Raw genomic sequence first — 26,615 nt, forward strand, 5'->3', positions numbered from 1 at the left:
ATAATATAAAGCAAACTTTGAGAACATTGCTTTTTTCCCCACATGAAGAACTGTGTGCATACAGATGCAGAAGTACACAAATCTGCAGCATAAAGCTCCTTGAGGGCCATAGATTAAATGCACTGCAGTCACCAGCATCCTGGCTAGGAACACCACCAGCCTCCTATTTCCACCTTCCAGGTGATTGCAGCCCTGCTATCCAAGCATGGAGGAGTCTTCCTTGGTGAGGAATTTCAGTGTGCAGAATGGAGAGCCCTCTCTCCTGGGAGTCCCTGCTTTGACAATAAGTGCACTGGAGAAGTTGAAATCAAGTGGGAGGCACATGGGCAGGCTTCCTGGATGAGGCCCTATTAAAAGGAGGATGAGATCTGAGGAGTGGACCAGAGAGAGGAAAGATGGGAAGTACAGCAAGTACATTCAGAGCCGAAGTCAGGCCCAAAATACAATGTTGGCTGACAAGAGAGCCCTTGCACCAGGATCAACAATTTTGAGAAGGCAATGAGGACTGCCTGAAAAGATCAATTCCAAAAAATTTCATGGAAACCCACTCATCACATCTTACTGAAAACACTGGAAATGTAGGTTTCATGCAAGGAACTCTGGGTGACAGATGGCAAAGTTTGCCAAATGCAAACATGCCTACCAGCTCTGAGAAGCCATTATCATTCACACTGCTGAAAATCCCCATGTGCTCACTGAGAACAAGTTAGCTTGTGCTACTTGAAGCTGCTTCAACAAACAGCTTCACTTCTGCACTTCTAAGCTGTTCTCCTCAAGAACTTTCAGAGCACAGTTCAGGCATGAAACACGAAGGGTGCCAGAAAGAGTTCTCTTGAATCTAGCATCACCAACTTTCAGGGGAAAAGAGCACCAGCTGAGAAGATCAGTTCTCCAAAGTCTCACTGACATCCATTTGTCCCACATTTGTTTACAATATTCACTTGAAGTGCAGGTGCCCACATGAGTGAACTGTTTTTTTTATCAATGGAACAGAGGCTTCAATGTGTAAGCATGCCTGTCACCTGTAAGAAGCAGTTTTGAATTCTTCTAGGTCCACAGGAAAAAAAAAATAGCATGTGCTCACTTACAACAAAGTTAATCAACAAAGCAAATTGAAACTGCTTGCAGCAAACAGCTTCCATTCTCCCATTCCCCAGCTATTTTCAGCAATCACATCCAGAGTCCAATTCCAGCTCAATATAAAATGTGTGCTCCCAATGAAGCCTGTATAATTGACATCACTCAACAGTCCTCCCTGAGGAAAAACTAGGCAGAGCACTTCAATAGACCTAATGTCTGTTCCTACCAAAGGCTTTGGACTCCAAAACATCCCAGGTCCTCTTGAATCTGCCAAAGCACACCACTAGGGTTTGCATCTGAAATCTCCCACAAAAGGCTCTTGTGCCGAAGATTCAGACCCCACATGAGCCATCTTCACAGGTGGGTTTGGAAGGAAGCATTGGATGGTGAGTGCTCTGATGTCAACATGAAATTCTCATTCAAGATAAATCGACTACTGGGGGGTGGAAGGGACTCGAAGAAAGGTTGAGCATAGTTGAAGGAAGACCTAAACAGGGGTGCACCCTGGGCAACAGTACCTTGTCCCCGTTGGCTCCACTGAATCCTCATCCTCCAAGTAGAGGTCCTCCTTCTCCTCTCCGTCTTTCTCTCTCTCCCTCTCTCCCAGCCTTGTTCTCTCTCTCCCAGTCTATGCCTTTGTGGCAAGGGCTGAGGAGCTCTCCACTGCCACACACTAGAGCTTTATGGAAAGCCTCAGTGCACAACCAAAGAGAAAGTTGTGAAACCCAGAGAAAAGGCCTAGGATTCTCAAGTATGGCCACAGTGAGGACAGGCTGACCAGCACGGATACCACATTAGAGCCACACTTCTTGTTGGTTGAGCCTGCCTCCATGTGAACCAGGCTTCTGAGAATGGAGGCCACATTCCAAATGCTGCCCTCCTGAGAACAATGATTCCAAAGACCAGCAAAGGGACTGCTTCCCTCCAACATGGTGTATGGCCCAGTGGTGCCATGACCCCGAGTGGGGGAATACAACAGCCAGCTTCTCCTTCCTCTGAACACCTCTTTCCTGTCGCCCTCCTCTAACCTAGAGCCTGTTCTCCATCCCTTCTGGGTTGGATGTGGGGATCTCTGCTATGAATTTCTTAGGCTACCAAGGCCCCAGACAGACTTCCTCTTCCATAGACTCTACTAACCTAACAGAAGGTTAAGATAGGAGACAAGTGATCCTAGGACTCATTGGGATGGTGGTCTTCAGTGTACATAGGCTGGGATAATGGCTGCTGAGGTGTTTGGCTCACAAAAGCCAACCAACCAACCAATGAAAAAGCACTGACATTATTATCAGATGAGCTATGTGCCTACGTGCTCAGGAAGCCCTCATCTGACTCTAGTTAGGGATCATAACCTGGCTATTGGGATCACTCCTTGGCTAGTGGACTCAGGTGCAGAAGACCATGGAATTTATGCAAAAACAGATGATTCAAGCTGTCTCCCAGGCTGTGTTTTCTTCCCAATTTCATCCTGTTACTGCTTGCTAGAATCTTGGCAATGCTCTGCCCAGGCAGTGGTTTTCTGGTCACACAGAAGGCTTTCAATCCTACTGCTTCAGTCCACAAAATGCCAGTTCCATCTTTAGCCCATGCATTCCCATGTTCCTCTGAAACCACTCCTATCTCAGACCACAGAACCATACTGCTCCTGGAAAGAGGCTTTCCTCCTCACTCCTCAATGATGTGAGCTTTGGATGCCTGTTCATGTCCTGGGCAGGGCACCTGGTGGGGAGCCGCACTAGCCACTGGGGTATACCAAAACACCTGGAGAGCTTACACCAGCAGAAGTGCAGTTGGCTTTGTGCACGAGCCCAACACACCCTGTTGGAGTGTTCTTGGGGGTCAGAGACTACTCTTTGGTGCTAAGAGTTGACCTGAGTCCACATCCTGACCCTTGCTCTCTGTCATCTGATTGTCCCACTTACTCTGACGGTGAGAGATGATTTGGCCCAGCTCATATTCCTCCGGCTTCTCCTGAGTAAGCAAGTGTAGCTCGAGGGCCCTGCGGATTACGACAGGAGCCTGATCGTGGCAGGTCACCTGGAGCAGCATTGAAAACAGGCCTTCAGGAAATGGGCCTTGAAGTGACTACTCAAGGACAGTGGGCAGGGGCATTCTGGAGGCACCTCCACTCTAAATACAAGGGCAACATCCATGACCCAACTACCTGAGGCTGACCTCCTGCTCATCGCGTGGGATCTTCCCATAGGCTACTAGCCCAATCCTTGTACATAGGACTTCCTGGACCTGCCATTGCTCTTTGTGGAGCTACACTTCTCTCGAATGAAAGGACCCCACTACCTGCATACAGATGCAATCTCATCCCACAAGTTGGGAGGAATGGGACAATAGCCTCCAAGATCCCAGGTCTGCCCGAGAATGTAGGCGGCATTGGGAATGGCCTAGGCACAAAACCTAGAGGCTTTGGTCTGGATTGCCAGGGCCCAAATCAGACCCAGAAACATGACCACACACAGGAGTGACGAAAGATAGCCACGAGAGCTCCTGGCCTCCAGAGGCTCAGTGCTGGCTGGGGTGTAAGAGGGCACCTCATCCGGCAAGGGTGGTCATTGGGTTACCTGGACATTTAGTGTGCTTGCTCCACATCCATACTGACTCTGCAGAGAGACCCTCTCAGCTCCTTGTTCAAGGAACATGCAGAACCTCATACTGGTGTCCTGCTCCATAGACGTCAGCATCCCATACAGGGGAACCTGCAACCTAGGTCCTGGCTTGTCCTCATCTGTCACCCATACCTGCCTCTGCCCTTATGGACTGCATTCTGCCACCTGACACACAGACTCCCTCAGACATGGCAGTGGACAAGCTGCTGCTCTCCCTCATCTCAGCTCCAGTCTTTCACACTGAACTCTTTTTTTTTGATTCCCATCTATCCTCCTAATCATCCAGAAGTTCCAAATTCAAGAGGGCAGGAGTAGTCCATGGTATTGGACCAGTGTCTGCTCCCCACCCAGGTGTAAGCACCAGAGGACACCCCTGCTCCCAGGCTTACCAAAACAGTCTTGGCCATCTTTGGACTTTGTGTTTCTAAGTGGACACGAATTAAGCAGGTGTCTCCCACCTGCTTGTGGGAAAGCGGCCTGGAGGACTTGCAGGTTGATTCTGAGACCTGTGGGGGATGGAACATCAGCAAACCGAGAAACAGAAAGCCACCCCAGCCTGTCAGTTGGCTCTATGGGCTTCTAGCACATATGTCCAGGTGCTCAGGCTTCTTATTTCCCCAGGTGGGAGTGGAATGGCAGCACAAGTACAGCTTGAATAAGGTAGGTGTTTACCTCCTTTCCCTTGACCTCGAGGCTTTTCCTCATGATGAAATAATATTTTATTTGTGGATTCATGGACAGATACATGAGTGAGTGGTCAGGGACCTTGATTTCTGCAGAGCAAAGTGGAGAGAATTGTTAGGTGGCACTCAAGGATTATACCACAAAACACCCACAACCCCTGAGAGTCTCCGCCAGGGCGAGCCTGCACCAGAATTGAGAGCCCTCCTATCCAGCTACAGTGCCACCAAGGACTCCCTCAGTGATTCTTCCCTGGAGAAGATGATGTACAGGATTCTAAACCAAAAGAGCTCCTGGAAATGGAATCAGCACCTTGGGCCCAGAACTTCTCAGTGCAGTTGGATCTGCCAAAGGGACACTGCTAGGCTGTGCATTAGGATTGGCAAAGGCTCCGGTGCTTAGGCCTTTCTCCCAAGGGCAGCCATGCTCACACATGGGCATTCAGGGAAGCATTGGATCGTGGGCGAATTCATCCCCTTGCCCTGGATGAATCCACTCATGGATGAATACGCGGAGGGGAGGTGGTATCCATCAGAGGTGTGGTGGGCATGGATATGAGAGGACGTCAGCAGGGTGATGCCCTGGAGAACTCTATTGTTTTCTAGTTTCGCTCTTCTTCCCCTTGTTTCTCATCATGAGCTGTCTGCTTGGTACTTTTATTTTGGTTCTTGTTCTACTTCTGGCTCTTCTTTCTGTCCTGCATCTTCTTGTAGTTCTTTCTGGGTCTTTTTCTTGTTCTTACATCATTCCTTCTTGTTCTTCTTGTGTATCTCCCTCCACCCTTCCTTCTGTTCACCTCCTCCTTTTCTTTTTTTCTTCCTCCTGCTCTTCATTGTGTGATCCTATCCCCACTCAGGAGTGTCTCTTTCTCCTCCTCCTCCTTCTCCTTCTTTCTCTGGCAATGGTGGGGCGTCCTGAGGAGTTCAAATCTATCACACTCTTCTGCCCAGATGCAGCCTCTGTTCAGTAGTCCAAGATGAAATCAGTTCTCAATCAATGGCCAGGAGTGAAACCAAGTCCAAAGACAAGTGACTTCCTTTCTTTGTCATTGTCACAGTCAGGAAAGACTGAATAACAGACACCGCATTCTGGATAGGCTTCTACCTGTGGTAGTCAGCACCTCATCTGGACCAGGATTGCTAAAATAGATTCCACCTCCATAAAGCTTCCCCAATGAAAACAAGGTTTCCAAAATCTAGGAGAGGGCCAGCATCACTGCCACCCTCCTGCCATAAGGCATAGATGCCATCACACCTAGTGGGTTCCAGACCCCTTTAGTCCTCCCTTTTGACATCTGTTACACACAAACCTCCCCTGGTCTGGAGCCTGCTCTCAACTGATGTTTGGGTTGAAAGTCTGTTTCTGAAAACACCTTTGTAGATTCTCGGTTTGGTAATTCCTTTTGACTGGCTTATTTTTTTACTAGGGATAAAACCAGAGGCACTTAAGCACTGAGACCATTCCCAGGCCTTTTTACTTGGGTACAGGGTCTCCCTAAGTTTCTGAGGTTGTTTGGAAATCCCCATCCTTCTGCACTGCCTCCCAAGTCCCTGAGATTCACAGACACTGTCCCTTGCCCAGCTCCTTGCACCTCAGTCTTCCTCATGTGTGAGACAGAGCCAACTCAAATGAGGCGGTGTGTGAAAATGGGAAAACTCACTTACGTGCCCGACAGATGGTGGGTTCTACTGTGGACAGGCTGGGATAGTGGAGGCTAGGAGTGTCGGGCTCACAAGAAAAGAGCACTGGCATGGTGGACAGCTCAGCATTGTGGCCTCTGTTCTTCAGATGCCCTTCTTTGTTGCTGGAAGGAATAATAACCTGGCCATTCTGATATCTTCAGGAGATGGGCACCCAGGCACAGAGGACTTGGAATTGTTCCAAAAAGAACCCAAACAGGCTGTCCCCTGGCCTTGGCTTCCTATTCACTGAGTCCTGTTCCCAGTTGCTGCAATCCTGACATTCTTGAGTAGGCAGGACTTCTCATATCCTGGCCATGGATTGGGACCTGTGCGGCTTCCGTCCATAGCAATGCTGATCCAATCAGACCCATGCTCTGCTCCTCTTCATTTGAAGGCATCCTTATCAGTGAGCCATAAACCAAACTGATGATGGATTGAGCCTCTCTCTGCCTTGCCCTCATCGATATTAGCTTTGCATTGCCAGACCAGGTCCAGGGGAGAACACATTTAGGGAGGTCCAGCAGCCCCCTGGGGCTGCATTGAACACCTCCACATTGGACACGCCCAACACTGCACTTGGTTTCCTGCACCAAGCCCACCACACTCTGGCTATTTTAGGACCAAGGCCAACTTTCTCTTGGCTGTGGGTTATCCTGAGCCCACTGTGGATCATGTCTCCCCACTGTCTGATTGTCCTACTTACTCTCATGCAGAGACATCATTCTCAGCAGCTCAAAGTTGTCCACATCCTCATGCTGCAACAAATTTTGGTCCAAGGCCCTACGGATGAGGCTTGTCACCCTCTCCTGACACGTCACCTAGATCAGGGTGGGACAAATGTCATCAGAGAATGGCTTTTAGAGGAGCTACCCAGAAGACTGTGGTCAAACATTCAGGAGAAATGTTAGCTACATATACAAGGGCACAATCTTGTTATCCTGCTACCTGAGTGTGGCCTCCATATACCCCCTGGGTTCTTGCAACGTGCTACTAGAACAATCCTGGTACAAATATCTGCCTGTACCTGCCATCTCCCCTCCCCCTGGGGAGCCACATTCCACTCAGGTCAAAGGACCAAACTGCCTATGAACAGACACACTCTCATCTCACCGAGATGACAGCAATGGGCCAGGGATCTGCGCACCAAGTGTGCTCTGGGATGCAGGCTGCCTTTGTGGGTGGAAGAGGCAGATGCACTGAAAATTTTGGTCCTGACTGCCACTACACAAAACAGACTCAGATACAAGAGTGTGTACTTGAGTGCTTCATGATAGCCTGGAGAGGCCCTGGGCTCTGGAAGCTCAGTGCGGGTCTGGTTCTTATGATGTACTTGACTCAGCACTGGCAGTCACTGAACATGTCTCCTCTGCAGCTGGACACCTGCAGCATTAGCGTGTCTACTGCACATCCATAGAAATTCTGCCAAGAACCCCTTTAGCTCTGTATTTACATACATGCAAAGACTGACATTCCGAAGCTTTGGCATGACCTCCCAGGTGATCCCGACCCCAAATTTCCACACCTAGTAATGCTAAGGAGGTTCTCTTCCCTGCCACCAGGAACACACTCCCTCCTACACATGTGACAAGTCACTGCCAGCTCCTCTGCTCCAACCTCACTCATTGAGAATACCAAGTTCTAGGCACTGCAGCCTGCACCCTGGACATATCTCTGCCTTCATCTGTCCAGAGCAGATGACTTCATCTGTCCATCTGCACTTCTGGCCTGCCAAACCCACAATACACAGGCCCACTCACCGCTGCAGCTGGGCATGCTGAGGTTCTCCCCCCTCAGGTCAAGCCCTTAAGACTGACCTCTCTCTTCTTAATTTCCCACCACAGCCCCAGGGTTAGCTGTGTCTCCTGCCTTCCACTGTGTGGACACCCAGGAGGCAGCCCTTCTGTCAGGCTTACCAGGATGCGCTTTGTCTCCTTCAGGCTCTGTCCCTCTAGGAGGACGTGGACGAAGCGGCTGTCTTCCACCTGCTCGCTGGAGCGAAGCAGTGAGGAGCTGCTACTGGTGACTTTTCTCATGCACCACTCATTGCTTTGGGTGGCCTGGGGCAATGGTCCTGCAGCCACCGCAGAGCTGCTGCTCACAGCTGCTGGGGTCCTGGATGCCACTGCCACAGAAGGCTCCAAGAACTGTGGGGGATGACAACATCAGCAAAGCCCAGCACCTGCACCCCACCCAGCCTGGCATTGGCTCTGTGGGCATTCTACAATATCCATCCAGAACCTGAGGTTCTTGTCCCCTTGGAGGATGTGGATTGGCACCAGGAGTAAAGACTGAAGAAGGTGGCTGTTTACCTCCTTTGGCTTGACTTTAAACAACTTGCTGGCAGCTGTTTCCCGAAGAAGAAAGTTATAATCCACTCTGCCATCCAGGGTGTAATAAACGTTTCCATCAGCAGGGATCCTCAGCTCTGGAGAGGCAGGGGCAGAGGCGTGGTAGGTGACACTCAAGGAATACACTACCCAACATCCCCCACAACTGAGAGCCTCTGCCAGCTCAGGTCTCACACACAGACCTGAGAGCCCCCGAATCCAGCTACTGTTGCACCAAAGACTCCCCACTGATTCCTCCCTGAGGACCCTCTATGCACAGGAGGTCCCCTACAGGAACACCTTTCAAGGAAATAGCCCCTTGTACCCCAGACCCTCTTAGTTCACACTGGACCCACCAAAGCGAAAACAGCTAGACTTTGTATCTGGATTGGTCCCCTAAGACTCATGTGTTCAAGGTTTTCTCCCCACTGCAGCAATGATCACAGGTGGGTTTGGGGAAAAGCACTTGATGGTGGGTGCCTCCACCTTGCCAGTGGATTCATCCACTCATACAGGGCTACACTAATTTGAGGGGTATGGTATGGAGGTGTGTTGAGCGTAGGTGGAGGATGTCCACAGCAGGGCTGTGCCATCCAGAGATATATATTTCTCTTGAGTTCCCCACTTCTGCATTTCCTCCTCATGAGTATAATTCTCATTCACATTTTTAATCAATTTATTGTTATACTTCTTGTTCAGCTTGTGTTTCTCCTTCTTGTTCTGGTTCTTCTTCATCTTCTCCTCATGCTTCTTCTTAAAGTCATCTTGACCTTTTTATTCATGGTCTCCTCCTTCAACTTATTTTCATTTTTCTACTCCTCCTTCTCCTCCTCCATGTCTTCCTTCTCCTCGTCCTCCTCATCCTTGTCCTCCTCCTCCTCGTCCTTCTCATCCTCATTTTCGTCGTCCTCCTCCTCCTTTTCTTTCTTCTTCTTCTCTCTCTCTCTCTCTCTCTCTCTCTCTCTCTCTCTCTCTCTCTCTCTCTCTCTCTCTCTCTCTCTCTTACTCTCTCTCTCTCTCCAAGAAGAGTTTATAAGCTGTGAAGGGTTCTATTCTACCACACTCTTCTGTCTAGAAATGGCCTCTGGTCCTAAGTGGACTCAGTTTGCAATGAATAGAAAGATTGGAAGCCAGAAATGATTCTTCATTGAACTGCTTTTCTCATGTACTCATCTAGGTCAGGAAAGGCAGCCAAAGTAGACACCCTGTGGTTGTCTGTCTTGTTTGACACAAGACAAAGAAGCCTTTCTTCTTGGCCCCTTGTAGATAATAGCTTTGCAATGCCTCCTCAGACCAAGGAAAGAACACATGTTAGGCACGTACAGAGCCCCTTGGGAAAATGAAGAACCTGCAGATTGATGGCCCATCATTACACTTTGTTTTACGCACAAGTCCTACCATACTCATCCTGGGCATTGGGTCAACGCACACTGTGTTTTGGCTCCCAGTTATCGTGAGCCCACTGTGACTCACTGCTCCCTACCCTCTGATGGTTCCACTTACTCTGATGGTTCGAGAGAATTTGCAGAAGCTCATAGTTTTCTGGGTCCTCCTGCTGGAGCAAGTGTGCATCTAAGGCCCTGCGGATGATGACTGGAGCCCTGTCCTGGCAGGTCACCTGAGCAGAGTTGGAGAAAGCTCATCAGAGAGGGAATTTGGGAGTAGCTACCCAGAAGACAGTGCTCAAGGACAATCAGAGACAAGTGAGCTCTCAACACAAGGGCACCATCTTGATACCCTGCTACCTGAGGCCTTCATGTGATCATGTGGAATCTTTCTATGAGCCTCTAGTCCAATCTTGGTACAAGAGTTTGCTTCAACCTGCTATGCCCTACAGGGACAAGGGAATAAGGACCGAAAGGCTTTGTACAGACACACTCTAGTCCCATCAAGATGGAAGGAATGGTCCAGTGCACTTCCATATCCATGCTCTGGTCTGGGATGCAGCTGCATTTTTGTGTGGACCAGGCACAAACCCTAGGTGCTTTGGTCCTGACAGCCAGGGAACAACACACACTAGGACTCTTTAATGATAGGCATGGAAGCTGCTGGGCACGAGAGTGTCAGTGCTTGCTAGGGTGTCAGGAGGTTTGGACCCAGCAGGTGCACTGGATCAACATAGCTCCCCTGGAGGTGGACAGCAGAGTCTCATGATGGATACTCCACACCCAGGAAAATTCTGCAGAGAGAGCCGCTGAATCTCTATTCACATACATGCAAACTAGGACACTAATGGGCCCCTCCAAGGAACCCAGTTGTCTGTGACCCACACCTCCCCACCCTAATTATTCTACAATGGCTCCCTTCCCTTCAACCAGCAACATATCCCCTCCCACACACAAGAAAATGACTGCCAACTCCTCTGCTTCAACCTCCATGGTTCAATATACTCCTCCTCAATACCAAGGTCAGTAGAGGATGGCCCGTACCCTCGATATTTCTCTGACCTCCTCTGAACCCAGCACTCACTCCTGCACTTCTGACCTGCACACTCCAAAACACGCAGGCCCACTTGCACCCAGACCTGGCATGCTGCTGCTCTCCCGCCTCTCTCTTCCTCACTTTCTGCTCTCCTTCCTGACCTTCCAGAAGCTCCAGTTCAAGAAGACAGGCCTAGTCCAAAGTGTTTGCTGTGGACTCGGTCTTCCCCACTGTGGGCTCCCAGGAGACTCCCCTGCTCGAAGACTCACCAGGATGCTCCTATACTGTGTTGTCCTTTCGTTTTCCAGGTAGACGTGAATGAGGCACCTGCCTCTCATCCGCTTGTTATATTGGGGCCCTGGGGAGTACCGAGTGGAGACCCCTGATGTCCTGGACTCCAGCTCTGCCCCTTCCCTGGGAGAAGGCTCTGGCTCTGGGGTTGGCTGAGGAGCCGTGACAGGAACTGAGCTTGTAGCTAGAGGAGAAAAGATGCCAACATGACTGCCTTGCCCTGACCTTCGCACAGACAGACAATACCCCTGCTGCCAGGAAGAACTCAGGCCCTTAGCCCACACAGGACCTCTTTGCAGACTGGGGTCACTTCCTGAATGGACAAAGGCTTATCCTAATTTCCAGCCCAACACCAGGCATACAAACTCGCTGCAGTGGGACAAGAGTCGGACCTTTCCTCATATACCCTTAGGTACTCACCACAGTCTGCCTGGCTCTCAGGCTTTGCCTGGCTTGATTTGCCATCTTCAATTGGGGCCAGGAGGTGGTGTGCTTGGTGTTCCCGGTTCAAGCCACCCAGCAGGAGCCACATGGATAGCAGCTGCTGCAGACTCAGAAAGCCTGGAGGCTGATGGGAAGCCTCGGAGTAGAAGTTCACCCAGGTCCCCAGGAAGGAAAGTGAGGCACTGTGGGGAAGAAGGTGTGGAGTCAGCAAAACCCTGGCCTTGCCTATGCCACGGCCTCCAGAGAAAACCTCTGACCCTACACTGGGGAGAGCAGTCTTTCCTCAGCCTTCCCAAATCAAATCACCTTGCAGGTCCCTATTCTGGAAACAGGAGCCCACCCTCTTGACCCCAAGCCCATTCCATGTTGAAGTTGGTCCACCATAGTCACTGAAGAGGACAACGTGCAATTATGCCCCATGGAGTCAGGGATGCAGTCACAGGTAGGATATGTACTCATGGCACCTGCGGTTTGAGGCTGACCCCCATGAAAAGGGACACAATGGCAGTCATTTGCACCCCATTTTTCACTGAATTATGAAACGTGACTGGAAACGTGTCTTCACACAGTGGGTGCATTTTCCATGTTCATCAGTGAATGAGCCTAAAACTCCTGATTCCCACATATCTCTGGGTGTGGGAGCTGCCATGTCCAAAGCCCCTGATCAGCTATGTCCCAGCTAGGATGCTCTGTCCCACTATGGAAATTAACATGTCTATTAACCCAAAAGTGCTTTTCCCAAGGCCTGAGTTTTGAGACGCCTCTGGCACAGATCTATGTTCTTCATGAAGCCAACATCACACCAGAAAGACCACCTGGCCTCGCTGAGTCCACCTGGGAATGAGCTCAGTGCACACCATTGAGCTGTGGTGCCCAGTGTGTGGGGACTGCTCCATGGACCTCTGTGGATCAGCTGGAGTCAGGATGGTTTCTCTGCCTGAGAGGGGAGTTCACTCCCCTTGCAAGGCTGTGGCAGGCACCTCCAGGACTCGTCCAATTTGGGGCTGACATTCCACTATGAGTGTGGTCCTCTATCTCATTAGGTATCACAAACCTTTGGGTCCCTGAGAGGTACATGGCAGCCCCAAGACCCAGGCATGAGGGGGCTACACACTTTGGCTTGGTGGTCTGGTGCTTACCTTGGGAACAAGTGATCCAGCACCTGCTGGGTGGGAATGGAATCCCAGGAGATTAACCCCATGTTGCTGCTGAAATGTAGGTTTCTCCCACAAATGACAGGCAGGAGCTCATTCCTCAGCTGGTTCTGCCTGTAAGGTTCAAGGCTCTGTACCCTGAAGGGCTCCTCCGTGTTCTCATCATTTTCACCCTGGGTTGGGACCAAGAATGGTGGGTTCAAAATGGAAATGGTGACAAACAGAGAAATGACTTATGCCAATACACTAGAGTCAAAGCACAATGGAACAGTTCCCATCAGTACAAACACACACACACACACACACACACACACACACACACACACACACACACAGTCAGAATAGGAGTCCTGGGCCATTCATCAGGGATTAGACTAGAGGGCCTGCTGGGCTCACCTGCCCTGTGCTACTCACTGTTACTCTTGATCTCCTCTGCGACAATCGTAAGAGGCTCTGGCGTCTAAAATGAAGCCTCACCCAGTGTATCCACAAAAGGGCTAGTTGGCCCCCCTGAGATTCCTGGGAGCCTGAGGCTCGGCATTGTTTGCAACCACAGGAGAACATCCTTCTCACTCCAGTTTCTCCAACCAAATGAGCTCTGATTGCTTGGTCAGTGAAGTGGGTGCCTGGATACCAGGGTTCCATGTTCTGTTTGATCCATTGTCAAGGCAATGATGTCATTTCCTGTGCCCATACCTGAGCCTCTTTTCACATAAGACCACTTTCAAAAGCCCTATGAGCTGCTGATTTCTCCTCCATGCCTACCCATCTCAGGTGCGCAGGTGTTCACCAACAACTACCCAAACATCCCTACCAGCATCTGCCCTGCTTGGTGCCACTAGAGTTTCAGTTTGGAGCCTTCAAAAATGCATTCACAACCAGTCCTTCCCTCTCAGCAGCTTTTGGACCCTGGTCCCATCATTGTCCAACTCATGGTGTGCCCAGTCTTTTCTGGAAAGTAGGGTAGCATCTAATCTCTAGGGTTTATTATGTCTATTGGCCCATAACACCCTCTCTTCTCTCTGAAACCAGAGATGGGACTCACAGGTGGCTAAAGAACAAATGTAGAGATGGGACAATCACAAGAAGGGCAGAGACAAAGAATGCACCTCAACTCAATCAGGCCTGTGTCCCACACAGGGACGTGGCCAATGTCCGTCCCATTGTGGCTGCAGTTCCCTCTCTACACCATGGCAAGTTGGAGGGGATTGAGATGCAGAGGCTTCTCCCCTCTGCCATACAACTTCCCAAGGCTTCTCCTAATATTTCAAAAGGGCCAAGTGTTTCTAGTGTTGGGGTCTCACAGAGACTTTGAGGTACCACAGCATCCTGCTGCCCACAACCGGTTCACCCCTCACCTCAAGGGGGCTCAGCCTCTGGATTCATTGGATTTGAAGTGGGTACAGGTGATGGGATATCACCTCCAAGACTGAGTTATGCCAAGTCCATGACCCCTGTCTGCATCCCTGTCTCCAGCACCACTCCCCTCTCTCTCTTTCCTCCCCAGAGCAAACAAATCCATTTAGCAAGTGTGTCCTGTGATAAAGACATGACAGTCACCCATCCTCTCATTACAAAAACACTGAGGCTCAGCCAACATGGATCCTACCAGGAACACAGGCATAAACTCAGAGTCCGATCCTCCCAGCCGAGCCTCAGTGGAGCCTGGACTCCCAGCCTCCTGAGTCAAGGAAACAGAGGTGCCTAGCCGAGCCACCTTGGATGCAGTGGCACACAAACTGAACTTATCAATGCCCCTTGCTCTCAGTTGTGAGTAAGAGGGGAGGTGGTGTTTCAAAACCCTGGACAACAAGTGCAGTCTCCAGGCTTTGGGGTGTGCCCTGACCTCTCTCTATCTGCCAAGGCCCTCCAACTCACACTGGCCTTTTACCCAACCTCCTCCTAGGGCCAAACTCAATCCTGCCTCTCAATTTCTGCTGCCTTCGCCAACACACTGCTCCCCAAAATGAGCAGGGCTGGCTCTCGGTTACCATGCTGGTGCCAGCAGCAATGCCACCCCACTGACATAATTCTGAGTCCCAACCTAGGCACTCCAGCTGTCTTTGCCACTCCTGGCCTGTTTGGGCTCTGGCTCTTGCTCTTTTCTTTCATGTGCATGTGTTTTGAGGTTTTGAGTTTCTCCCACTGCAGAACTGCAGCTGTGGCAGGGTAGAGCTCAGGAGGGTGACATTCTGAGCCACATCCAATCCCATCAGGACTGTTAACTGGGGTGATGCTGGAACACAGTGATGAGTGAACACATGGGAGGTGGTTGGACCCACCTTGCCTCTGAGTGATTTCCTTTCAGGACAGGAATGTAGGGATGGGAGCCCCTGGTGTGGGATGCTTTGCACAAGGCGTGACCACGGGCTCCCTGGCAAAAATGGCTCCACTCAGCATGGAGAGCACTGTCATTCCTGGTGGCTAACAACAGCCCTGGACCCCAGAAAGGAATCCACACTCAAGATTAACGTCTGAGTGTGCGTGTCCTCGAGGAAATGAGGTCTCCTGATCCCAGGTGCAAAGGGGTAAGTCCTCTAACTCCAGGGGCCATGAAGGGACATCTGAGTTTCCCTTGTCCTTCTTTCCCTCTCTGAACCCATGGTGTTTTCACACTAACCACAGTTAGGACCCTGGCCTCATTCCCCAGTTGGGATCATTAGGCTCCATTAAGGACAGTCTCTAAGATGCTCAGTGGACCATCACCCTCTGCACAACCCATAACCCTATTCACCCAAGAGGCAAGAGGATTTCTATTCAGGAAAACCAGGAAAGGGAGAGCCTTTCTCATGGACACAAGGACATTAGTGAGTGAGGGAGTGACTAATGGATGGAGAACTATTTCCACCACCAACTTCCAGGAGCACATATGGCACTTTGGGCACAGGTCCGTTCTCTTTTTTTTCAATCAAGTTTTTCAGAGAAGTGAGGCTGCCTTCTAGATGGCACCTCCACACTAAGGGGGTCTCCTACTTCTTCCACATGTACATATTGCAACAGGCCTCCCACTGTGCATCTGAGAACACTCTGTGGGCATCTGTAGCCTTTCAAGACCCCAGAAACCATGCGGGCACCCCAGCACCAGCAGAGCATTTGTGCACATCACAACAATCACCCCGGGTGAGAACTCTCCATTCCACTCTGTACTATACCCTGCCATCTGTACTGATCAGTCCAACCCCTCTCCTTCCTGTTTCTTGATTATACTACCATGGTTCCCACACATGGATGCCAGGGTGCTTGTGGCCCCTCAACCATTTGAGTTCCAGGAACAGTGGAATGTGTTTGGGAACTTCTGGATGACAGGAAGTCCCACCCTCCAGGTTTTCATCTTCAATGTAATGAGTGCAGAGGGAGCCAGGAGGGCTCTGTCAGGTAGAGAGAGGTGGGAGCTGATGGAGCCTCAACTAAGTGCCCAGGACTCTGGGTTCAGAGCTGGTGTTATGTGGAATTGTTGAGAGACGTGAAGAAAACCCATCTCACTGTACGCAGAGACAGCAGATGCCCTCACGTGGTCAGGCTGCTGTGCTTCTCAGGGCCCCAAGATGTTCCACAGGTGTGGAGGTGGGGAACCCACGTGCCAGCCCAGGCTGCTCCTGAGCACCTCTACCTGGATTTGAAGCACATGACTCTGCATCAGAGTCTTCACATCAATGTATCCGGGCCCCCACCCCAAAAGTTCTCTCAGAGACACTGGGATTCCACTGCTCTGGACTTTCCCTTTTCTCTGGGATTCTGGGGGCCCATTAATTAGGAGGTCACAACAATTCTCAGCACACAGGCTGAGCCCACTGAGATCCCAGGAGTATCCAGGCATTGCTTCTATTTATAGTCCATCATGTCCCACAACACTGTGGACACATGTTGCACTCACCTAAAGAAACCACCAGGCCCAGGGCCTTCATGCCACTGGCCTGCAGAGACCTGGAGGAGCAGGCAACCTATAGGCTGCGTGGAACCAAAGACCCTAGATCCTGTGATCTGAGCTAGACACACAGCTCATGTGCACACAGTCCCCAATGTCACTGAGAGTGCAATTGAAACACCCGCAGAGTTAGCAGTGGATCTGATATGCCCACGAGTGGGGGTGAACTGCATCCCTTGAAAATGATCGTGTCCAGAGAAAGGCAAATTTTGTAGGATTTCACTTATCCCAGATTCTCAATTATCAGGTTCATAAAAAGATAAAGTACAATGTTCTTTTCCTGGGCCTCAAGGGCACTAGAATTCAGCATTCATGGCAAGAGTATGTCCACGTGAGTTCTGGAGATGCATGGTGGTGACGCCTATACACCAACATGAACATGCTTAATGAGACTCAACGGTGTCCTCCAAAATGGTTTAATTACAAAACGGATGTTTGGTGTCAATTACCACAATGTAAACCCTTGGGAGACTGCTGACTGACTTATCTTAGCATAAGTCAATGAATAAAGGTCCTCTGGTGTCAAGCTAAAAATGTGGGATGAGCATGGATGAGGATGGGCGGGAGAATCCTCCCCCTCTAACACAATTAGGGAAGGATGTGCTGTCCTCAAGTGGCTGGGGGGCCTGGGATCCTGCCACAGAGGGGGATTCCAAACCTCACATCCCCTTACCCAGGCCAGAAGACCAGGTAGAGTCCAAGGACGCTGAGGCAGCCCATTGGCAACAAAGGTCCAAAGGAACTAGGGATCTGCCTGGACCCTCAATCTCCTACTCTGAGCAGGGCTGCATGACGAGGCCAGAGGCCATCCACAGCAATCTGCCTTTACAGGAAAACAGGGACTGCAGGCTGCCTCTGGCTCACTGAATCAGGGTGGTGTTTTCATAAAGCAAGACCACTTCCTCACATTTGACCAGCAGCTCATGCGCTGACAGCACAATGGCTGGCTTGACTCAGGCCCTGAGAAATAAAATAGAAAACTCATAGCAAACCCATCTTTAGTTCTTCCACATCATCAGGGGGTGTGATTCATTTCCATCAACAAAGATGTCTGAAATGATGTCTAAACATGCTGGGGACTCACCTCCGTGTGGAACTTTTCAGGAAAAAGGGGATCAAATCTCATGAAGCAAGTCTTCTCTCCTCTAGCCCATGGGCAATGCAAGGAACCTGCATGATACCAGAGGCTCACTCTCTCTTCTCATGTCTTCTGGAAAGGATTCATGAATGCTTCCTTCAAGGTGAAGCAGAAGCCTGCATTTCCAGCTGCACAGAAGTGTTTGAGGGCAGTGTCTCCCTTAAAACCCAAGAAGAAAAACAGGTCATTAAAAGGGCACATGGATTAGAGTACATGATCAATGATCCCTCCTCCCTGAAGCCTTCTACATGCCCATCTTCCACATTCACAGAGAAATGCTTGGCCATTCTCAAGACCAGGAGACCATGATGCTCATCACCAGGAAATCAATAAGAACATGAACAGAGCAGCATGGATTGCAGAAGGTGGCACACCAAAGATCTGCAGCACAGCTGCTAGAACACAAGAGCTTAACTTCAGTATTGACTTTCTGCCACCTGCCAAGTACGATGTTAATGTCAAGCACAACATGCAGATATGCAAGTAGTGGGTGACACAGTGCATCCATTCACAGAAGTGGGCAACATCTTCATTGGAACAAGGAAGTATCTTATCCTTACTCACAAAAATCATCACAGAGAATAAAATGGATGCAAGACTTCTCATTTCACTATCATGAAGCTGTTGGATTTTCTATTAAATAATACCTCCTCCAAAATAAAAAATATCTCAGACATGTGTCAACTATTCAATGGATGACATTTTAAAAACTAGGCCTTTACTTCATATTTATGTATGCTATAGCCCTGCCTAAGGCTCTTTGAGAAAGGAGCACATAGAATTGGATCTTTGAAAATCTCACATTATCTGATAAATATTACCGACAATGTCAGGCATGGCGAAGTGAAAAGTGGGACTTTGGATACTCAAAGAATGCTATGTTGTGAGATTGGTGTCTCTGACTCATAGACAGCATATGGTTTCTATGAAAGCTCGTGAGGGAGCAGGAGTAACGAAGCTCATGGAACAGATGACCTCAGGGAATACTGACAGATAGGCCAAACTGGAGAACATGTTCCAGCTAACATTGGTATTTGGGCTCCTGAGCCCAGTCCTGTTTTAAAAAAAGTTGCAGACAGACAGTGTTCATGTACAAAATGTCTACCATGTAAAAGTGGGTAATTGAAATGTCATCTAGGTACACATCTGATAGAATGGTCTGCCAACCTATGAATTTCATTCTAACAAATAAAAAGAAAAACACAGTCATGAGACATAAAGATAAAACCTTGTCTTCACCAGGATGCCTAAAAATAGGTTTTATTTGCCTCATGCAAATATCTTTCAATAGAACTTCTGATTTCTGAATGAACCCATTCAATTTTATAATGCACAGATCATAAGGTTTTATTTACAGAATATTCTCTTCTTCTTCTTCTTAAAGCCTCACATAGAAAATGTCTCACAGGACATAGGAGGGGAATGACCCAAAAGATGAGAGAATGGCTGGAACCATTCTCAAATGTGCCCATGTATCCTAAAGTTTGAAGGCACCTAATTGTACTCTAAAACAATGATGAACCTATTTGATGCATTAATTAATAAATATCACTGCTTTACCACTTGAACCAAATCACAGAAAAATGGAAACAGATGATCGAATTCCTCTTCTGCCATCACCTCTTGGCCGAGACTCTCCCCAGAGGTGGCTCTGGTCATCTGTTTGTGAGGGAGTCACCCGTGGTCCCGTATCTCTCAGAAAAGAAAATCACCTCAGCTACTGTCCCTAAAGCCAAGTGATGGCTGCGGTTTCCACACTGTGTGGATCTGGAGAGATGCACAGTGCCGCTGGGCCAGCCTATGTTCAGGGCTGTGTCTGTGTCCCACAGCTGAAACATGTGGTCCAGGGTCTTCTTTCCACCCACAGGTCCTAAGAACTTGCAGTCAGCACGTGCCTCCTTATTCACTGTGGCCACAGACTTCCTGCCAATGGCCATTGCATTGTACATGTCTTATAATTTAACACAGCATTGAAATGAACTTCCTTCTGGGAGCTTCCCAGGGCACGTCCCAAGACCTGAATTTCTGTGTTGTAGGGAGCATAGCATTCATGCATGTTTTAAGTTTCATGGATAATGTTAAATGTGCCTCCAAAATGTATGAAAAAAGCTTATCTTCCTATCCCCTCCCAGCACATATTATCAACATCCTTAATTTTTGTAAAAAATAAATAAATAAAACACATCATTTGAGCCTGTGTTCCTCTTCTTGCCAGCTGTGTTCCAGTGACCTCCTCCCATGCATAGTGCTCATCTGTGTTTCTCCTCATGCCTCCTGTTCTACTGGGTTGCCGTTTCCTCCCAATCAGTCCCTCTATTTTGACAATGTTTGGGGCATATTTTGTTGGAGAGTAGTTTCTAATGTGGATGGTCAATTGAACCATCTTGACAGCTTTGGGTTTTGAGGATTGAAGCCAACCCTCCCCATTTCTATGCCACAGCCTCTTCTCCTAGATTTCTACAAGTATTCCAGTAAATATTTCATTTAATTTGGTTGGTCTCTGTGTCTGGGTTCAAGACTTAGGTCCTGCACTTGCTAGCAGGGACATTGTGCTTTCTGGTTTGTTGTGTTGGCTTTTTGGGGACACTGTGAGGATCAGGTAGGCAAGGCAGGTAGTGATGTTTTCTACTTTTATGGTACAATTGTATTATACTCTCTATGAGTGAGGTCACAGGCCATGTGTCATTGTGTGCCTGCTTCTGTCACTTAGCCTGGAGGCCCCTGGCATAGTTTGTGCTTCAGGACTGGAAGCTCTTTTACGATACAGTTTTGAAGTGGCCAGTGGTCGCCTGATGGTACTCCATGGGGTCATCTGAGCCTGGCTTGCATCTGGCTCCTGCAACCAACATCCTGTTTTGCTAGAAACTCCATCGAAAGAGGCTTGGAACTCCTGCTCTCTTGTTCATCTCTGAAGTTCTGCCATTTCTTCTCTGATGGCTCCATCTCCAAACCTTTCAACCCCCTTCCCTGCTCCAGGGCTTTGAAGCAGTTTCTTTGGGAGCTTCTGCACAGGGTTAAGGACAAGCCATTCCTCACATGCTCCTTCAACAGGAGGAAGAGAGGGACCAGAGGGCCACAGGGAGCAACCTCCTGCTCTGTTCCAGGCAGCCACTTCCAGGCTGGGGCTGCAGCCTGGGGCTGTCAGGGCGGCTCTGGCTAAGGGGGAAGCCCTACCCAAGCCTGGGTCACAGCCTCCCATGCCCTAGGGCAGCTGGTGAGCACTGGTGGAGGGTGGAGGGGAAGGCTTGCACTCCAGGAGTCGGGTCTGGACAGCATTCAGGTGGGAAGAGACCACTGGTCACTAAGGGGATGTGAAGCAGGGGGTGACCCAGGGCAGCCATGAGATCTCCTCTAAAGACCACTGTGGTCCCAGCAGTACAAAGGGACTGAGTGACATTATTACTCTTCCCTGTTTTAAGGACAGAGGAGCAGGGGCTCGAGGCTGCACACTGGAAGCTCTCTGGACAAAGGATAAGGCGCCCACCTTCCCTGTTCCCCTGAACACCGAGAACCATCCCTGGACACCAGCGCCGTGTCCAGCATTTAGCTTGTTTGGGACACAAACACGTGGTAAGGCACCAGGTGATGTCCTATGGCATGGCACCTTGTGACTTCTGACGAGCTGAGGTGACAGGACAACCCTCCTATCAATACTGCTTTCCCAGCAGGGACCTGCCCTTCCCGAGAGACCTGCCCTCTCTGCCAGGAGCCTCTTCCTTTGGCCTCGCCCACTGAGGAGCGCCCGCCCCCCACAGTCTGGTCAGTGCTGGCATCTTGCCACCTCTGGAACGTGCCTAGATGCTCCTTGACTTTGCAGGAAATCACTTGAAGTTAAAAGCGCAAAAACAGTGTAAATATGGAATTAATTAAATCTGTCTCTGCTTAAGTCTTCAGAATTAACTTATGAACTGTTTGCCAGTTAAATTATTAACATGTAACTCTGAAGATAATGAGTCAGTTTAAGGTTATTTAATTACTGGCAGAATCACAGTGCTTACCTGGAGGTCTCTCTCAGCTCTGTTCTCAGGTGCCGGAAGTCACTGAGAGCTTTCCCTCCAGCCCCGCCAATGCTGCAGACGACAGCTGTGACCTGAAATGATGCTGTGTTTGACAGATGGGTGCTGGCTCTGGGCTGGCGGGCATCTTAGGCTGCACTGATAAAGGAGTCACTAACGAGGGCTAATTGATCCTGTCTCTGGGCGCTGTGCAGCCTGCCGGGACCAGATCACACCTGGGAAACTCAGTCCCTGGCTCCTGCCCTTGGAGAACAACTCAGGTGGGATTCTCAGGGCCACTGCTCAGCATTGAGCACCCCTCCAGCTTGTCCCCAACGTCCTGGCTTCTGCAGCCAACCCCACCAGGGCTATGGCAGCATGCCCGGAGCCCAGACCTGCACACTGTTGTCAAATGATTTCACGTCAAACATGGCAGCAGCCCTGGTCCACTGGCCCCTTGGACAGCATGTCTTCCGCAGATGATTCTCAACAGCCGGCCTTCACCCAACAGAAGGCCAAGACAGAAAACTGGCCTTGTGATGGTAGCTGGGAGAGCTCTGGGGTTTCAGAAGGAGCTGGGCTTCGGCTTCTGGGAGGTAGCAGCCACATGAGCCAGAGTGGGGCTGGCCGGACCGGAGGGAAAGGCCCAGTCTGAAGAGTCTCGATGGCTGACCCATGAGTGTCCAGCTAGGGAGGAGAAGACCAGATGTGACAGAGGCAGCAGCCAGCGGTGTGCCTGCAGAAGAAGCCAGCCTCATCCCACGCTCCTGTTACGGTGGCACAGAAAGGGCTCCAGGCCCGGGCGGGAGGGGTCTGTGCAGCCAGGATGCAGCGTTCTAGAGGAAGAGTCACATTAGGAGTTCAGGCTCCGGTCCCAGATCCAGCTAATCGCACGGGCAGCAGAGGTGCGCTCAGCCATGGACGGTCACCCTCAGACGGCTGGTGCAGGGTGACCCTTCGGTTGCCCCTGGACCTTGCCGTTGGATAAAGATCTGAGAACACGCAGCCCAGCTGGTTCTGACCTCCCAAGATCCTCTCAGAGGACTCTGGTCCTGTCCCTCTTCTGGTGACCAATCTGGGCTATGCAGGGACTGCCCAGGCAGGCTTCCTGGCTATCCCAGGAGTGAGGTGGCCATGGGGCCCCTCCGTATGCATGGGACTCTGAGTCAGCAAACATGGGCGTAGATGACCCAGAGCTCTGGGAATGCTGGATGGGCTCAAGAGAGGGGCCAGCTCTTCCTGTGTCCCTCTACAGCCAACCCTGGGTCTCACAGAGACACCTGGTTCTCCGGGATCCCTCCACCATGGCGCAGGCCAGGGGCCAGCACAGCAGCCAGGCCCCAGGCTTCACCCAGGGCTCTGCTGGGTGGAAAGCCACCTGCCTCGGGGTCCACCCATCTCCATTTCCATCAGGCTCCCAAGGCAGGAGGAGGAGACAGCAGGCTCCTAAGCAGGAAGACTGTGGATAGTGATGATGATGATGATGATGATGATGATGATGATGATGATGATGATAACTGCAGCCTCGCAACCCTGAGGGACAGGATGTGGGGGTCTCAGGTCTAATGTGTAACGCTGAGATTTGAACGCAGCTAATTTTTCTTAGGAAGGTCTGCGGCTCTTGATGCTCAGAAACAAGGAAGCTAATTTCATGCTTCAGGGAATTGGTGGACCATCTGTGGGGTCAGGAAGGGGCTCCTTCCTCGGATGGGCATGACTCACGCAGGTGATGCACATGAGGAGATGCAGACTCAAAACCTCCAGAGACCCACAGCGTGGCCAGATGCAGAACCTGGGCTCATGGGGACAATGCGGGGGCGGGGGAGATGGTGGCTTTAACGCCCCTCCCCCTTTCATCTTTAATATCAGTTTGGCTTTTGCAATATCAGCTCCGTCCATAGCCAGCCGTCCCGCGCCTTTGTCTCCCTGGCTGGCTGTAATTTTAGTTTAATTAGTGCGGTTCTGTGCGATGGCCACAGGTCCTGGTTTATCTTCCCGGCTAATACTGCTAATTGTTTACCCAGCCTTCGGTAATATCTCATTAACTTCATCGGCCATCATTTCCACATCATCTACGGAATTAATTTTCTGCAAATCGAGAGACGTTGGTGCTTGTGAACATTTTTCCTTTAGAAACAAAACAAAACCAAACAGATTAAAAAAAAAAAAGTCACCTGGCAGAGAGGCAGAAGCCCGTCACTGTCCCCTGTTGCAGTGTCCCTTAAGGAAGCAGTGTCAGAAGGTGATCGTTTTTTTCGGGCCCACCTCAGCTGTCCATCAGTTTTATAACGGCCATCACCCACCAGGCGGTCACGGCTGGGCACAGAAGGCGAGACGCACACGCGGGAAGGTGCAGGCGACGCCACCCGGGCCCTGCAATTATTCCCTTTAATATAATGAGGGTCGCCAGCGACTTTTACGGCATCCGTCTGATTCCTCAGAATGTTAGTAGCCGCCCCACCTCCTCCCCAGGAAATGCAGAAAACACGGGGTAAGATTTAGCTATGGCCGGCCTGGCTGGTCATCTGTCCAGCCCAGGGCAGGCACCACCTCTGCCCCTCCCACCCTCGCCTGCCCAGAACTGGCCTTTCGTTCCCCGTCAGGTCCCATCACGCTGTCTGCAGCCTCACCAGCTGGCACCATGCGGGTCCCCGCTCCCCTTTCCTGGTGGAGACAGCCAGAAATGACCTCCACCCTCGGTCATAAGTCCAGGAGAGCTGTGAGGTGGAATGTCCCCACAGAATAACATGGGTCACAGGGGCCTGCTTCCCGGGCCACCTGCCCCACCTCTGTGACTCCCTCAACTCCCTCCGCAGACCTACGGTTCATGTCACCAGGGGCCAGACTCAGCTTCCACTGTCTGGAGGATCCTGTGGGCTTCTCCATGGCCCGACTGCCCGCCAGGATTGTGCTTCTGGGTGGCCACGTGGCAGTTCTGCAGATCTGGGCACTGCTGCCCATTTTCCACGGACAGTAACGGGCAGCAAAAGCTTAAGCCGCAGACAGCAGGAGGCTGGGACCAGCTGTCCTCGACCATGTCCACGTGAGAGTGGCTCTGGAGACACGCTGAGGCTGCTCGTGGTGCCCTGCTTTGAGTGGGTGGTCTGCCACGCAGGGGTCCCGAGAGGCAAGAGGGAGGACTCCAGGACAGGTAACAGGCTCCCCCTCCCCTAGACGGCCACTTCCCACCCAGCATGGCTGCAGAGCTGGTGTCCATACCCTGCAGTGACAGGAGGGACTCAGAGGACTGAGGCACATGCACCAAGACCCCGGGTGTCTGGTACCTAAGCCTTCTCCATCGTCTACAGTTGGCAGAGTCCCAGACCCTTCACCAATGTGAGGAAAGGCAGGGGCAGGATGCGCATGTGCCTGCTCAGGAGTGTGGGACGCGGAGGCCAAAGTCACCTCAGCACCCTGTTCCAGAGGTGGATGGTCCCAAGAGGCCAGGAATCAGCAAGCATCTCCCAGACACTCTGGAAACCCAGGCAAGACGTCTACAGAGTGGTGCCTGGCCACCCCCGGGGTCAAGGAAACGGCTGATGGCAGCACTTGCACCCGTGTGTCACTGTCTGGGAAACGGTAGCTCCACCCTGCAGCGTGGTCCAGAAGTGACCTTGGTCCAGGAGGCCACAGACTGGGCGCTTCTAGAGGAAAGTGGCAGGGATGTAACTTGGGGTAGCTGAAGCTAAACCTGGGGTCCTGGCTCTGCTCCCGTGGCCCAGAGCACGTGGGTGTCCCATGGCCCAGAGCCCGTGGTGTTCTGTGGCCGGGAGCACGTGGGTGGAGCTGGCCGTGGGCAGGCACGGTGGCTGGGTGGCCAGGCTCCTTCTGAAGGTTTCTCAGCGTGTTCCCAGCTGCCCGTCTTGAGGATCGTGGGCTGGATCCCCGACACTCGTGAGCGTGGTTTCCCGGGGGACGAGTTTGTCTGTTTTCTGGGGTTGGACATTTCATTTCCATCTGACTTTTTTCTTTTGCAAGGAAAACTGCTGCGGAGCCTCCCTGCCTGTCGGAAGGTGCAGGAGGTTTCTAGTGGGAGCAGAAGTGCCGGCCACTGGATGTGCGCCTGCGAACTCAGTGGGACGGTCACATTGTCCCCGTGGGTGCCAGAGCCGCCTGCTGGCCACGTGTGTGAGTGTCCTGTCAGGTCAGTCCCCCCCTGCCCGCCGTGTTCTACCTCAGGTGTTTGCTGGGTTTGTTTCCTTTTTGCAAATGGCCACGGATCCTTTTTGTCTGGTTTCCTCTTCTCTTGGTGCAGCACCTTTATGGGGCACCTTCTGGGGCTGGCATCTGGTTTGAGTGGTTCCCTCTGGGGGCTGGGGCTGAGCCCCCGTGTGGTGGGGCTGAGCCGTGGTGGCACCTGACACTGGGGCCCGGTGGAGGGGGCAAGACCAGCTCCTCCCTGCTCTTTGGCTTCCTGTCTGGTGATGGGATCTCCTCTCACTTTCACCCCGCCATTATGGTGCCATCTGCCATGCGATCCTTACCAGAGCCGAGCCATGCCCTCGAACCTCTAGAACTGTGAACTCGATGAACCTCTTTTCTTTATAAAGTTCACAGCTTCAGTTATTCCACCATAATGACAGTCAATGGGCTGATACAGCACTTGAAATACTGGTCCTTTATTGTTACCTCTGCTACAAATGTCTTTGTTCAGTTTGTGGCATCTGCACTACACGCCAGGGGTATGAACAGACCAGCTCTGCTCCTTCCAGAGGCTCTGGGGAGAGTCTGCTCTTTGCCTTGCCCAGCTCCTGGGGCCACCATGTTCCTTGGTATGTGGCTGCTTCCTCCTCCTCTGGGCCGGCCGTGGGCTCTCCTCCTTCCTCTCTGACCTCGGCACCCCTGTCACCTCTCCCTTA

At 51.1% G+C, this 26,615-nt stretch overlaps 1 protein-coding gene across 1 annotated transcript; it reads right to left on the reverse strand.

Annotated features, from left to right (window-relative positions):
* Positions 1–1,884: 1,884 nt before the first annotated feature.
* Positions 1,885–18,061, reverse strand: LOC144372079 (uncharacterized). The gene is made up of 11 exons (XM_078035497.1): positions 17,708–18,061; positions 12,684–12,871; positions 11,521–11,726; positions 11,079–11,284; positions 9,892–10,006; positions 8,371–8,486; positions 7,975–8,205; positions 6,765–6,879; positions 4,371–4,471; positions 4,088–4,204; positions 1,885–3,114 (listed from the first exon to the last, which is right to left on the reverse strand). Exons 1-11 carry the CDS (start codon positions 17,747–17,749, stop codon positions 2,917–2,919), a joined length of 1,635 nt encoding a protein of 544 aa, XP_077891623.1. The 5' UTR covers positions 17,750–18,061; the 3' UTR covers positions 1,885–2,916.
* Between the last annotated feature and the right edge of the window lie 8,554 nt (positions 18,062–26,615).

Source organism: Ictidomys tridecemlineatus, chromosome Y (assembly GCF_052094955.1).
Source record: "Ictidomys tridecemlineatus isolate mIctTri1 chromosome Y, mIctTri1.hap1, whole genome shotgun sequence".
In the NCBI taxonomy this organism is placed as follows: Eukaryota; Metazoa; Chordata; class Mammalia; order Rodentia; family Sciuridae; genus Ictidomys; species Ictidomys tridecemlineatus.